Source organism: Eretmochelys imbricata, chromosome 3, assembly GCF_965152235.1.
Source record: "Eretmochelys imbricata isolate rEreImb1 chromosome 3, rEreImb1.hap1, whole genome shotgun sequence".
NCBI lineage: Eukaryota > Metazoa > Chordata > Testudines > Cheloniidae > Eretmochelys > Eretmochelys imbricata.
The window spans coordinates 30,507,628-30,518,643 of record NC_135574.1 but is presented as its reverse complement, the minus strand read 5'-3'; the positions used below and the strand labels follow the sequence as shown (position 1 = coordinate 30,518,643).

The window sequence follows — 11,016 nt, the reverse complement described above, 5'->3', positions numbered from 1 at the left end:
TGTCCCCACCCTCTTCAAAAAACAGTTTGCCACAATTACCAAACTGTAAATTCTGACCTTTACAAAGTTCTTTGAGAGTACTTCAGTAGCATTTTTGGCCACTGTAATATGCTACAGTGGCCAACTAATTTTAACAAAAAAATCTTATTTTTAGCAGCTTCTTCTAGTTTGCATTAAAATCTTTTACTAGTCAGGGACATTAAAAATCCGATTTAATCCATTAGGGAAGTGGACTAACCACCTGTGCTGACTGTTGCATAAGTATTTCAGCTCTCATCTGTATTACTGTAAAGCCTAGAAGAGCCCTGTTTATTATACACTATGCAATGCTAAAAACTTTAGCCTTGAAAAATGGTCTTGAAAGCACACCAGCTAAATCTACTGCACATCCTTTCCTACATCTATTTGGCATAGAACCACCAATATTTAAACATCCATTCATGACGGTTTTTAATTCATGTACATCAGAGACTAGCCAGTTATTTCAATATTACTTTATTTTAAAACAGCTAGGTCACAACACTAAGCTCAGCCCATTCTGCCAATATACAAGCTACAAATGCTTGTCTGACAGTCAAGGGTTAATCTTTAGTAGCATACTTGAAAGTGAGTAAAAATCCATATAAAATATTCATAGTTTCCATAGGAACACAGATAATGTGACCCCCATCTCCTAGTCATTCATTTTGTTGCATTTATGCTGACCCTAGACTTTAACAAAAAAACCCAAAGAAACATTTAAAAATTCTAGCAAGAATTAAGTTAAGTTAATGGTCCCCAAAATGCCCTAGATATTCAATAAACAAACTTGCAATTAAACAATATCTATACATTAATACTAGTTGAAGCACAAGTTGCTGGATGATGTTCAATTCCACTTTCCCAGGCACAAGACAGTGGCAAAGTACTGACATCCTGCTCCTCCACTTCAGCTAGGAAACCTTGCTCATTAATCTGTTGCATTAGTTGCCTAAGTAAGAGGAAAAAGTAAGTCAGGAAACAATCCATATGTTTTACCCTGATTTAAGCAACTGCAATATCAAGTAGATCTTGGAGTCAAATCATAATTTGACCCTCCCATCTCCAGATCTACTGATAAGAGGAGGTTTGCTCAGAAGTAGAATGTGTACAGCTTTAAATCAGAATTGCATTCAGAATCAGTGATTGGAATGACTTATTTGGGCACATGCAATTACTCAGTCTCCACTCCATAACCCTAGTTACATCCCACCCAATTTTGCTGATAGCAAAAGTCCTAATGTAGATGCAGTTACGTTGAGTGGCGTGTGATTTTTCCAGTCCTACCCGACACAGCTACACCAGGAGAATTTAAGTGCAGAACAGGCCAGAGGAACACTAAGCTTCATTAGAACAAGTAGAGCATTTCACTTAGGGATTGTACCTCTTCATGCCCCTCACTTTACACAAGTATGTTGCCAGAAGTCTGTTGTGTAGACCTGGTTTAACTTAAATTAGCGGTGTCCCAACATCTAGCTTGCTGGTATGAATTTGGCCCCTTTAACACATTTTAAATTTATGATTTCATTTTAGGTGTCCAGCCTTTCTGCTTTCAAAATACAAAGCTTCCAAATATGAAGTGTAAAATAATGTACTGACACCTTCAAGAACGTGGGGCAGTGAAGGGAAACACCCGAGTGACCCAGCTATGCTGGCAAAATTGTGCTTTTACTGTATAGCTAGTTTCACTCATGAGGTGGTTTTACAGTACTGTTTGTTTTTTTTTTTTTAAAAAGTAACTGCCAGGATAGCTACATCCACACTACAGAACTTTCCTGATACAGCATACCAGTAAAGCACCCCAGTGTAGAAATAGTCATTACAAGATCTCATGAAGAGAATTTTCCATTTGCCAGTCAGATGGCCTCAACAGTAATCCATATAGTATCTGTAAAGCAACCTAAGTGACTGACATAATTTTAAGCCTACTATTCCCCCACCCATTTAAAAATATCACGTGGAGTCTTTGTAAAACCACAAATTGGCAGAAAAAGTGACACCTCAGCTACTATGTGAAAGATCCATGCAAAAAGGGATGACCTACTAGACAGGGGAAACTGCATTTGTTAGCACTGTATCTAGAAAGAGAATATAGCAAGTTTCACCAAGTAATCTTTGTTACGTTAGGCTGGAATTTTCAGAGGCATTTAAGGAGGCAATGTGTCCAAATCCCATTGAAAACCAACAGGAGTGGATATTTCTTTCCTTGGGCCCCGGGGGAGGGGAGAGGAGAAGAGAAGAGTCTCAGTGATGTAGTCTTAGGCTACGATTAGAGAGAGCATCCCTTTAAATCCTGCTAGCTACAGGTAGAATTTGTCTTCTAAAGTAAGACCTATCAATTCATAATAAATGGACCTGTGGATTAGTCAACAAGGAGTTTTGCTTAAAGTGAATAACTATCAAGAGCTCTTGGCAGACCTAGTAAGATTCTCCCACCTAAAGCAAAAGTGTGACAAGTTACTAACCATGCTGGCCTTGACATCACATAATTTATTGCTGGCCTCTGGAATCCATTGAAAGTGGAAGCAGCTGCAACTGTATAGGCACCCATATTTTCAAATAGCATCCAATCACCAACTTGCAGCTCTGGCATATCAAAGCGCTCTACAATACGATCCAGGCCATCACATGTTGGTCCCCATATGCTACAGGAATAACAGCCCTCATCTGGTTTAGGTCTCTGAAGAGAGAGGTAAGTTACAAATTACTTTTGACTACCCTTATACTTTCAAGGAGGACTAAAGCAGGAGTCTTCCCAAACAAATAGTTGCCATGAAGGAGATTATTAAAATGCATAGAACTCCAGCTCTAAAGTGGAGAAGAAAAATAGCTGCTAGCAGGGCCTCCTACATGAGTGATCTTTGGAATCTTCAGCTTTGGAATCTGCTCCACTGAATGGCCCAGAGCTCAAATGCCTGGGTTGGCAATGTGTCAGGAGTGGTGGTAGGATGGTGAAGATGAAATATGAAGGCATATTATGAACGCAAATATGGGGTGGGTGAAATATGAAGGCATTATGCTTGAGTTTATTTGCACAGTGGAATGAGCAGTCTATATGTTGGTTTACTACCTGGAAGAGAGGTGGGCAAACTCTGGGCCATGGGACCATCCTGCCCAGCCATTGAGCTCCTGGCTGGGAAGGCTAGCCCCTGGCACCTCCCCTGCAGCCTCAGCTCGCCTTGCTGCCAGCACTCTGGGCAGCATGCTCCTGCTGGGCAGCATGGCTGCAAGAGCCACTGGCCTGCCCTGGTGCTCTAGACCGCATGGCAGTGTGGCTGGTTCTGGTCAGGTGGTGTGGCTGCCAGTCCTGGTGCTCTGAGCAGCATAGTAAGTGGATGTGGGGGTGGGGGGGCAGGCGGAGTGGTCAGGGAACAAGGAGCAGGAGGTGGGTGGTTGGAGGTTCTGAGGGGGGCAGTCAGGCTGTTTGGGGAGGCACAGCCTTCCCTACCTGGCCCTCCACACAGTTTTGGAATCCTAATGTGGCCCTCAGGCGCCCCCCCCAAAAAAGTTTACCTCCAGATCAGGGGTGGGCATACTGTACCTTTTGCAAGACTGGCTTAACATGTGCATGATCATATAGGATGCAATTGAATGATCCATACACTCCATCATTTACATAGTACATAAGAGTTTTGCCATTAGTATCATCTTCATCTAAAAAGAGATGAAAATATGCAAATAAAAGCCTTTGAAAGCAAGTTTTATATCTGGTTGCAAATGAGATTAGGAGGAGGAGATCTAAGTTTACATACCATCAGAACCTGACTGCTCCTTTAATACAACTTTTTTTGCAATTATGTTAACGGCAAGTGTGAAAGCTGATGCAACATAGTATCTGCCAGGCTCCGCAATAATTCTTATTCCAGAATCACAAGGAAAACATTTGTCCAATGCTGGATTGATTACATTTGTGATCTAATCAAGAGACACACAAGGTTAGTGACTGTACAAAGTACCAAACTAAAGTTATTAGACTGGTTATTGCAAGAGCCAAAAGGATAAGGCTATAAAACAGTGCAAAGTGCTATGCTCAGTACACGTTGTCTGGTTAGACTGACCTGCCACTGGGCAAGGCAACTCCCATCCTTTCACATGCTGTGTATTTATACCTGCTACAACCTATCCTGAAAAATGATCACTCACAGATCTTGGGAGACAGGCCAGTCCTTGCTTACAGATAGCCCCCCAACCTGAAGCAAATACTCCCCAGTAACCACACAACAGTAACCCAGGAACCTATCCTTGCAACAAAGCCTGATGCCGCCAACTCTGTCCACATATTTATTCAAGTGACACCATAGGATTTAATCACATTAGCCACAACATCAGGGGCTCGTTCACCTGCACATCCACCAATGTGATATATGCCATCAATGCCCCTTATGTATATTGGCCAAACCAGACAGTCTCTACGCAAAAGAATAAATGGACACAAATCTGACAACAGGAATCATAACATTCAAAAACTGGTAGAATACTTCTGCCACTCAGTGAAAGACTTAAGGGTGGCAATTCTGCAATAGAAAAGCTTCAAAAACTGACTCCAATGAGAAACTGCCAAGTTTGAATTAATATGCAAACTAGATACCATTAACTTGGGTTTGAATAGAGACTGGGTCATTACACATATTGACTCTATTTCCCCATGTTAAGTATCCTCACACCTTCTTGCGAGCTGTCTAAAATGGGCCATCCTGATCATCACTACAAGAGTTTTATTCCTCCTGCTGATAATAGCTCATCTTAGCCTCTTACAGTTTGTATGGCAACTTTCTACCTTCTCTGTATGTGTACACACATCACACACCCCCCACCACCCCTTCTTACTGTATGTTCCACTCTATGCATCTGATGAAGTGGGCTGTAGCCCATGAAAGCTTATGCTCTAATAAATTTGTTAGTCTCTAAGGTGCCACAAGTACTCCTGTTCTTTTTGTGGATACAGATTAAGACAGCTGCTATTCTGAAACCATTTACTAGGTCTGTTAATGAAAGCCATATATGTATTTAAAAAGGCTAAGGTGCTCTACTTGATTCTGCAGTTAACAGAAGAAAATTATGACGACTTCAGTTCCAAATCAAGAACAGACTCCACTAGTCTTAATACTAATCAAAAGGGAAGCAAGATACCAGGTAAATAAAGGTTTGCCCAAGTTTACTATATCAAAATACCTTTACAACCTGATAAACCAAGTATTAATTAGAAATCCAACATACCTCTTCAAATTTAAGCTTGACCTCTTCAGAGCCAGGGAAGCCACCACCAATATCAAGCAGATGCATACTGAAACCAAGTTCTGTCTGCAATGTGACCATGTTAAAATGGGACAGTCAAGCAAAGAAGGGATTCTTGAATAGTCTAACATAGGTCAAAACCAACTCTGTTGGAAGACCAATTTTATTTTTAAGAGTTTCATTTTATGGATACTTCTGACAAACAAAACTGTACTAGTGCTTTGTAAACTGACTAGTCTGGAGAACCAGCCAGTTTTTTTAAATTGGTCAGATGTCTTTTTTCCACAACACTTAAATATCGTGTCAACTATCAAAGGATTACCAAGATTCAAAAAGTAACTGACCATATGAAGCTGAATACTAACTGTACAGGAAAGGGTATAAAGCCTCTTATTTTAAGTTTCTGGTTCCAAAGTTGTACATTACTTTGTTAGAGTGGCATTTCATTCTGAAAAGTCAGTTGTATGGTCAGTACTGTGACAATAGTGGTCCAGAAGCAATACTCTTAGGTAAGCAAATTCATACTTACTCCCATATCAAAGACACAACGGGCATCAGAAATAGCTTGAACAAAGGTCTCTGGGTCAGTACAGCCACTTCCAACATGGAAACTGGAAAAAACAGATGCAAATCTCAATTGTCTTTTGGAAGATTTAAGTTTTAAGCAACTATTTAGACAAAAGTAATATGTAGTGGCAGATTATGGTGGCAGATTATGGTGTCAGTTCTTGTGAGTGGGCAAGTTATTTACATATTTATAAAGATATTACAACGCATATTTCTAGATGGGTGTTTTGAGAGTTTGTATATACAGATCATAGTTATTACTAACCTGACTCCAATAACGTCAAGGTCAAGTTCTTTTGCCCGCTCCAAAAGAAGTCTGCTAGTTTTCAGGGTAGCTCCAAATTTAACACTCAGGCGACAAACTGCTTTGGAGTCATCAGTTGCAATGCGCAAGACTAGCCTAGAAACAGTGTCCAATTTAGTGCCAATCCACTAGATCTTATAGAGCAGACAATCTGGTTGAAATAGGTTTCAGGTCAGGAGAATGGGGCTTGTAATTTCTAGAAGGGGTTCTCAAATTTTATTGCAGCATGACCCCCTAACAAAATAACTACTACATGACCCCAGGAGGGGGGCTGAAGCCTGAGCCTGCCCAAGCCCTTCTGCCCCAGGCAGGGGAACAGAGCCAAAGCCCAAGGCTCATGCCCCAGGCTGGGAAGGGGTAGAAAGGGTGACAAAGCTAAAGCCCCATGGCTTCAGCCCCAAGCAGGGGGCCTCTAACCTGAGCTCCACTGCACAGGGCTAAAACCCTCAGGCTTTGGGGCTCGGGCCCTAGCAAGTCTAACACCAGCCCTGGAAACTCCATTAAAACAGGGTCCTGACCCACAGTTTGAGAACTGCTGAGAGAGACTTCTAGTAAGTCAAATTTAAAATAAGCTAACTTTGCTGTAAAATGTTGACAACTATAAAACTGTACTTGACAAATACGTTAATATTTGTGTTCTCTTCCAATTGTGAGTGTTAAAAGCTTAGAAATAAAGCTGAATGTGTGTTACCTAAGTAGACACCGCTAATACAGGATAGGTGAATTTAAACATGTTAAGCCCATTAAGAGGCCCAAAACCAAAAACTCCTTACTTTGCCTTTGGATGAGCTCTTGCAACTTTCATTAGCTCTACTTCACTATCAAAAGTCATCATCTGCACACCACTGTTTGCAGCATGTTTAATCTGAGAGATTTGTTTACAAGGATTTGCATATATTATTCGTTCTGGAGGTACACCAATGTTCTGTACCAACTGGATTTCAGTCTGGAAAAAGAAGAAATAAATTACTTTCTGGATGAGGTCATCCATTTGTTGAAAGATACCCTTGTTTCTAACTAGCAGAGTGTGAAGATATAACACTGACATTCAAGAAACACTCCTAGTTATGTACAAAGCTGTAACATCCATATATGAAGTTACCATAAAAAAAAACAAAAAAACAACTGAAGCTCTTACCTTACTAGCACAATCAAACCCTGCACCAAGAGCAGCAAGTGTCTTCACTATAGCTTTACTGTCATTACATTTGACAGCATAAAAGGGTGTTACTCGAGGGAGTGCTTTGTACCATCGGAAATGCTTCTTTAGGACATCCCCAAGGTCAGCAACATAGAAAGCATCTTTATCATCCTAAAAGAAAAATATCAGGTCGTCTTCAGGAATGCCCCCAACTCAATGTTCTGCAAAGTTACAGTATAGATTTTTTTTAAGCAGAAAGTGTAACAATTTTATATATTAACTGTACTCAAACTTAGAAATATATATTTTCAGAAAATGCACTCATGTTTTGCTAGCATACTTACAGAGGAAGAAACTTCATTTATTTTTTGGTCTAGAATATCCTTGGCAGTAAAGCCTTCATCAAGGAAGGTGAAGTCAAACTCCTCATTGCTGAAGCTGAGCATCGTTTCTAAGAGTGTAAATGCAACAAACTGTGGATATAGAAAGTATGTTAGTTCATTCAAATTAGCAAAGAGACTCACAGAACACTAAATGATATAGTCAAGATCCACAAACTTACATGGACAACTAAGAAATATCAGCTTTGTTCAAATTCTTTCAACTGTGCACCCAAAGATGTGCTTCAGAAAAGCAAAGTCTTGACAGATTAAGGCAAGTTTTCTGTTCTCTGCAGCAGTTGTATGATGTTGCATTGAAACTGTTCAAAGAAAAAAAAAGAGAAAGATTAAATCAGTTATGGAAGTTTAGAAAAATGACAATTTAAAAAGCCTTCTTTAGAAACAGAAATACATTGAAGACTATACACTAAGCAGAGCAAGTTGTTATATAAAAAACATCACAAGTATTTTAACATGCCCATTTACTATCATTTAACATTTCATCTCTTTCAAGTCACTCTACAGGTAGCTACATATGCAACAAACATTTGGCCAAGTTAGGTCTCTGAAAATTGCCATCTGCACATACTCAGAGGTTGGCAGGTAAAGTCTCTGAAAATTGTTTGTATAGAATATGTTCCAGACCAGGGACTGAATAGGCCTTTCCCTGCAATTGCTCCACATGGCTGCCAGGTTGGTGTGACAACAAATGAGTACAGAAGATGGTTTCTCCTGTTCTGCCAATGTTTCCCCCTCAGGCATCCAGGCAATGTGAAGAGAAAAGTAGCCTCACTCAAACGCTAAGGGACAAGCTCTGAAACCACTAGAGAACACTCCCTTCCAGAATCTGGAACTGAACTTAGAATTCCTAAGTCTCCGTTTTCATCAGCTGTCTAACAAATAGCTGTAAAACCCACTAGTAAAGTATATGTATTTCATGCACCTCTACAGGCTGGTCCAAATGGAGGATGGCAACCAATTACTTTATTAACTCAAGTGGTAGAAGTCTGTGCTGTGAATCTAAAGAACCCAACCCTGCTAGTGACCTGGGTGGAGCTTGATATGGTTCCACATGACAAAGTTGAGGGTTTTTTTTTTTTAAGCTTGGGAAAATACATAAGCCACCACATGTTAAAAGGGTTATGGCTGCAAAATTTAGTACTCAGGAAATGCCCTAGTGTTGTATGCATTAGGGGGTCTTTAATTACCATTAGCCTCCCACCTCCCCTAGAACCTTCCTCCATTCAATGGACAGGAAATAAATTGGGGTTAGATAGTCAACAAGGCTACTGTCTGTAAGACTGCTGCCTCATCTGAGGGGAAGTTTGGAAGGTGTTTAACAAATGAGGCAGGGGACTACTGGAAGAGGAGGAAAAAAAATAAGGCACTGAATGCAACCCTGGAGAATTGGTACATTTTCTCCCTGTCTCTGCCACAGAGTTCCTATGTAAGTCACTTAAACTAAACTTTTTACAGGTGTTCAATTATGTACTCATTTTCTGGGTGCCCAATTTGAGACAAATGGAACCTGATTTTTACTCATGTGCAATTGACATCTATGTTCAAACCTCAGCTCCCTTTAATTTCTATAAAATGCCAAGTAGTCACATTTAGTGCCCTGTTTGCCATATGCACTGAAAGAAGCAAGGATACTATGGAGAAAATAGTGTATCACGTAATTAAAACTGTATCCTAATATACAAGGGGGCTGAATTTAGACTGCATAGGCAACCTTAACTCTGGCATTTCTTAACTTTTGCCTCTTGGCTTTGCAACCTTAATGTTCTTTTAAGAGTTACTATGAAATTGAAATAACAGCTCTACTTTCTTCATGTTATCGCAAAACTGTTCGACTGGCCGTTTTAGCTCATGCCCGAGTTAACACACGGGAAGTCTGGAGCATCACTCTGCATGCAGCTTCTTACAGATTAAGTCTTCTAAATGACCACACGTCCTGCATCCCTCAAGGACAACTGACAAGAGTTTTATCGTTCACATCCAAGTCTATAAACCCAGAGGTTCAAGTGAAGGTTTGATACGTTCGCTCCAAAGTACAAAAGCCACAGTCCTACGACTAGCAGCTTCACGGAAATCCCCCGGGCAAGCACCCCTCAGTGACAGCTTTGCGGGTTTCTCAAAACACAGATGATTTCAGGGATTCACTTGTGGGCCAACTTAAGGAGCCAAAATGAACGTAGCGGGAAACCTTAACGTCCCCTTCCACGTAAGCGGTTCAGGCCAGGCTACGTGCCCACCGTTTTGCAGGGATCTCTACTGCAAGCACCGGGGCGGCTCTGTGCCATTTCAGCCGCGCGACCCCGCCTCGGTGGCCAGGCCGTGCCCGCCTCAGCCGGGTGCCGGGCCCAGGCCCGCGGTGGAGCAAGGGGCCGCGGCCGCCGGGCCATTACAGCAACCGCCGCGGGGCCGGCTGCCCGCGCCAAACCGGCTCTCGCCAGGGACCGCGCAGCCCCGTCCGCCCCGGGGGCTCCGCCGCCCTGCCCCCTCTCCAGCTGGGTTAGCGACGCTGCGCAGCGCGGCCCCCAGCCCGCCTCTCCGACGCAGCCGGCGAGACACGTGGCTCCAGCGGCCGGCCGGCTGCCTTCCAGCCTCCCCCGGCAGAGCGCCCGCCGCCCCCGCCCCTCACCTCAGGCAGCGCCCGTCATGGTTCAGCGCGTCGCCCGGCAGCCGGTCGGTCCCCGAGTCCCGTGCCTCCTCCTCAGAGACGGGCCCCGCTGAGCTCGCGGGCTGCCGGAGCCGGAGTGGACGCGCCGCCCGAGGAGGAGCCGGGCTGGAGGAGCCGCCGCTGCCGACCGGCTTGAGAGCACCGACTGACAAAAGCCCTAGCGCCAGCAGAGCTCTTATTTATAGGCCGGACTGCGTCGCTATGACAACGCACCAGCTCAAACCAGCCCCGATCGGCTGGGACCGGGCAGGAGCCGCAGCTGCAGGCCGCTATTGTGACGTTAGAGTTTTCGAACACGCGCACGGGTTCGCCACGCCTTCTCCTCCCTCCCCTCAGGGGCCGCGTTCTAAGGCCTTGGGTCTAGTCCAGGCAGGCAACCTTTCGCTGGTGGCTCCTCCTCCTCCTCTCTTCCTTTCTGATGCTTCCACCCCTCCCCGTTCTTCTCTGCTGCTACTTCCTCGCTGCTGTTCCCCTTCCTGTGTACCCACTCCGGTTACCCCTACCCTTGCTTTTGCCCCCTCTGCTGCAATCCCTCCACCTACTCCCTCTTTCCGTCCTGCTCCTTTTCCTAGAAGGGTTTCATAACAGAGTGGGCGTGTTGAGACCGCTCCCAATCCCCTCTTCCTGGCTCTGGGATTTCCATTGAAGTTCACATCGGTTTGCAGTGGTCATTGACTGGGAACCCTTT

At 43.4% G+C, this 11,016-nt stretch overlaps 1 protein-coding gene across 1 annotated transcript; it reads right to left on the bottom strand.

Moving 5' to 3' along the window:
• Window positions 1-479: 479 nt before the first annotated feature.
• Window positions 480-10,593, bottom strand: ODC1 (ornithine decarboxylase 1). Its single transcript, XM_077812526.1, has 12 exons — window positions 10,290-10,593; window positions 7,828-7,965; window positions 7,610-7,738; window positions 7,263-7,436; window positions 6,898-7,070; window positions 6,086-6,220; window positions 5,783-5,864; window positions 5,236-5,319; window positions 3,771-3,933; window positions 3,560-3,672; window positions 2,484-2,698; window positions 480-970 (listed from the first exon to the last, which is right to left on the bottom strand). The coding sequence occupies exons 3-12, from the start codon at window positions 7,709-7,711 to the stop codon at window positions 826-828; spliced, it is 1,386 nt and encodes a 461-aa protein (XP_077668652.1). The 5' UTR covers window positions 7,712-7,738; window positions 7,828-7,965; window positions 10,290-10,593; the 3' UTR covers window positions 480-825.
• Between the last annotated feature and the right edge of the window lie 423 nt (window positions 10,594-11,016).

Excerpts from the sequence above, each read along its gene's own strand:
- ODC1 (XM_077812526.1), bottom strand. The coding sequence starts at position 7,711 with ATGCTCAGCTTCAGCAATGAGGAGTTTGACTTCACCTTCCTTGATGAA. Across the intron at positions 7,437-7,609 it reads TAAATGAAGTTTCTTCCTCT|GATGATAAAGATGCTTTCTA; the intron begins GTAAGTATGCTA and ends TTTTTCTTTTAG. Across the intron at positions 2,699-3,559 it reads TTAAGCCAGTCTTGCAAAAG|AGACCTAAACCAGATGAGGG; the intron begins GTACAGTATGCC and ends CTCTCTCTTCAG.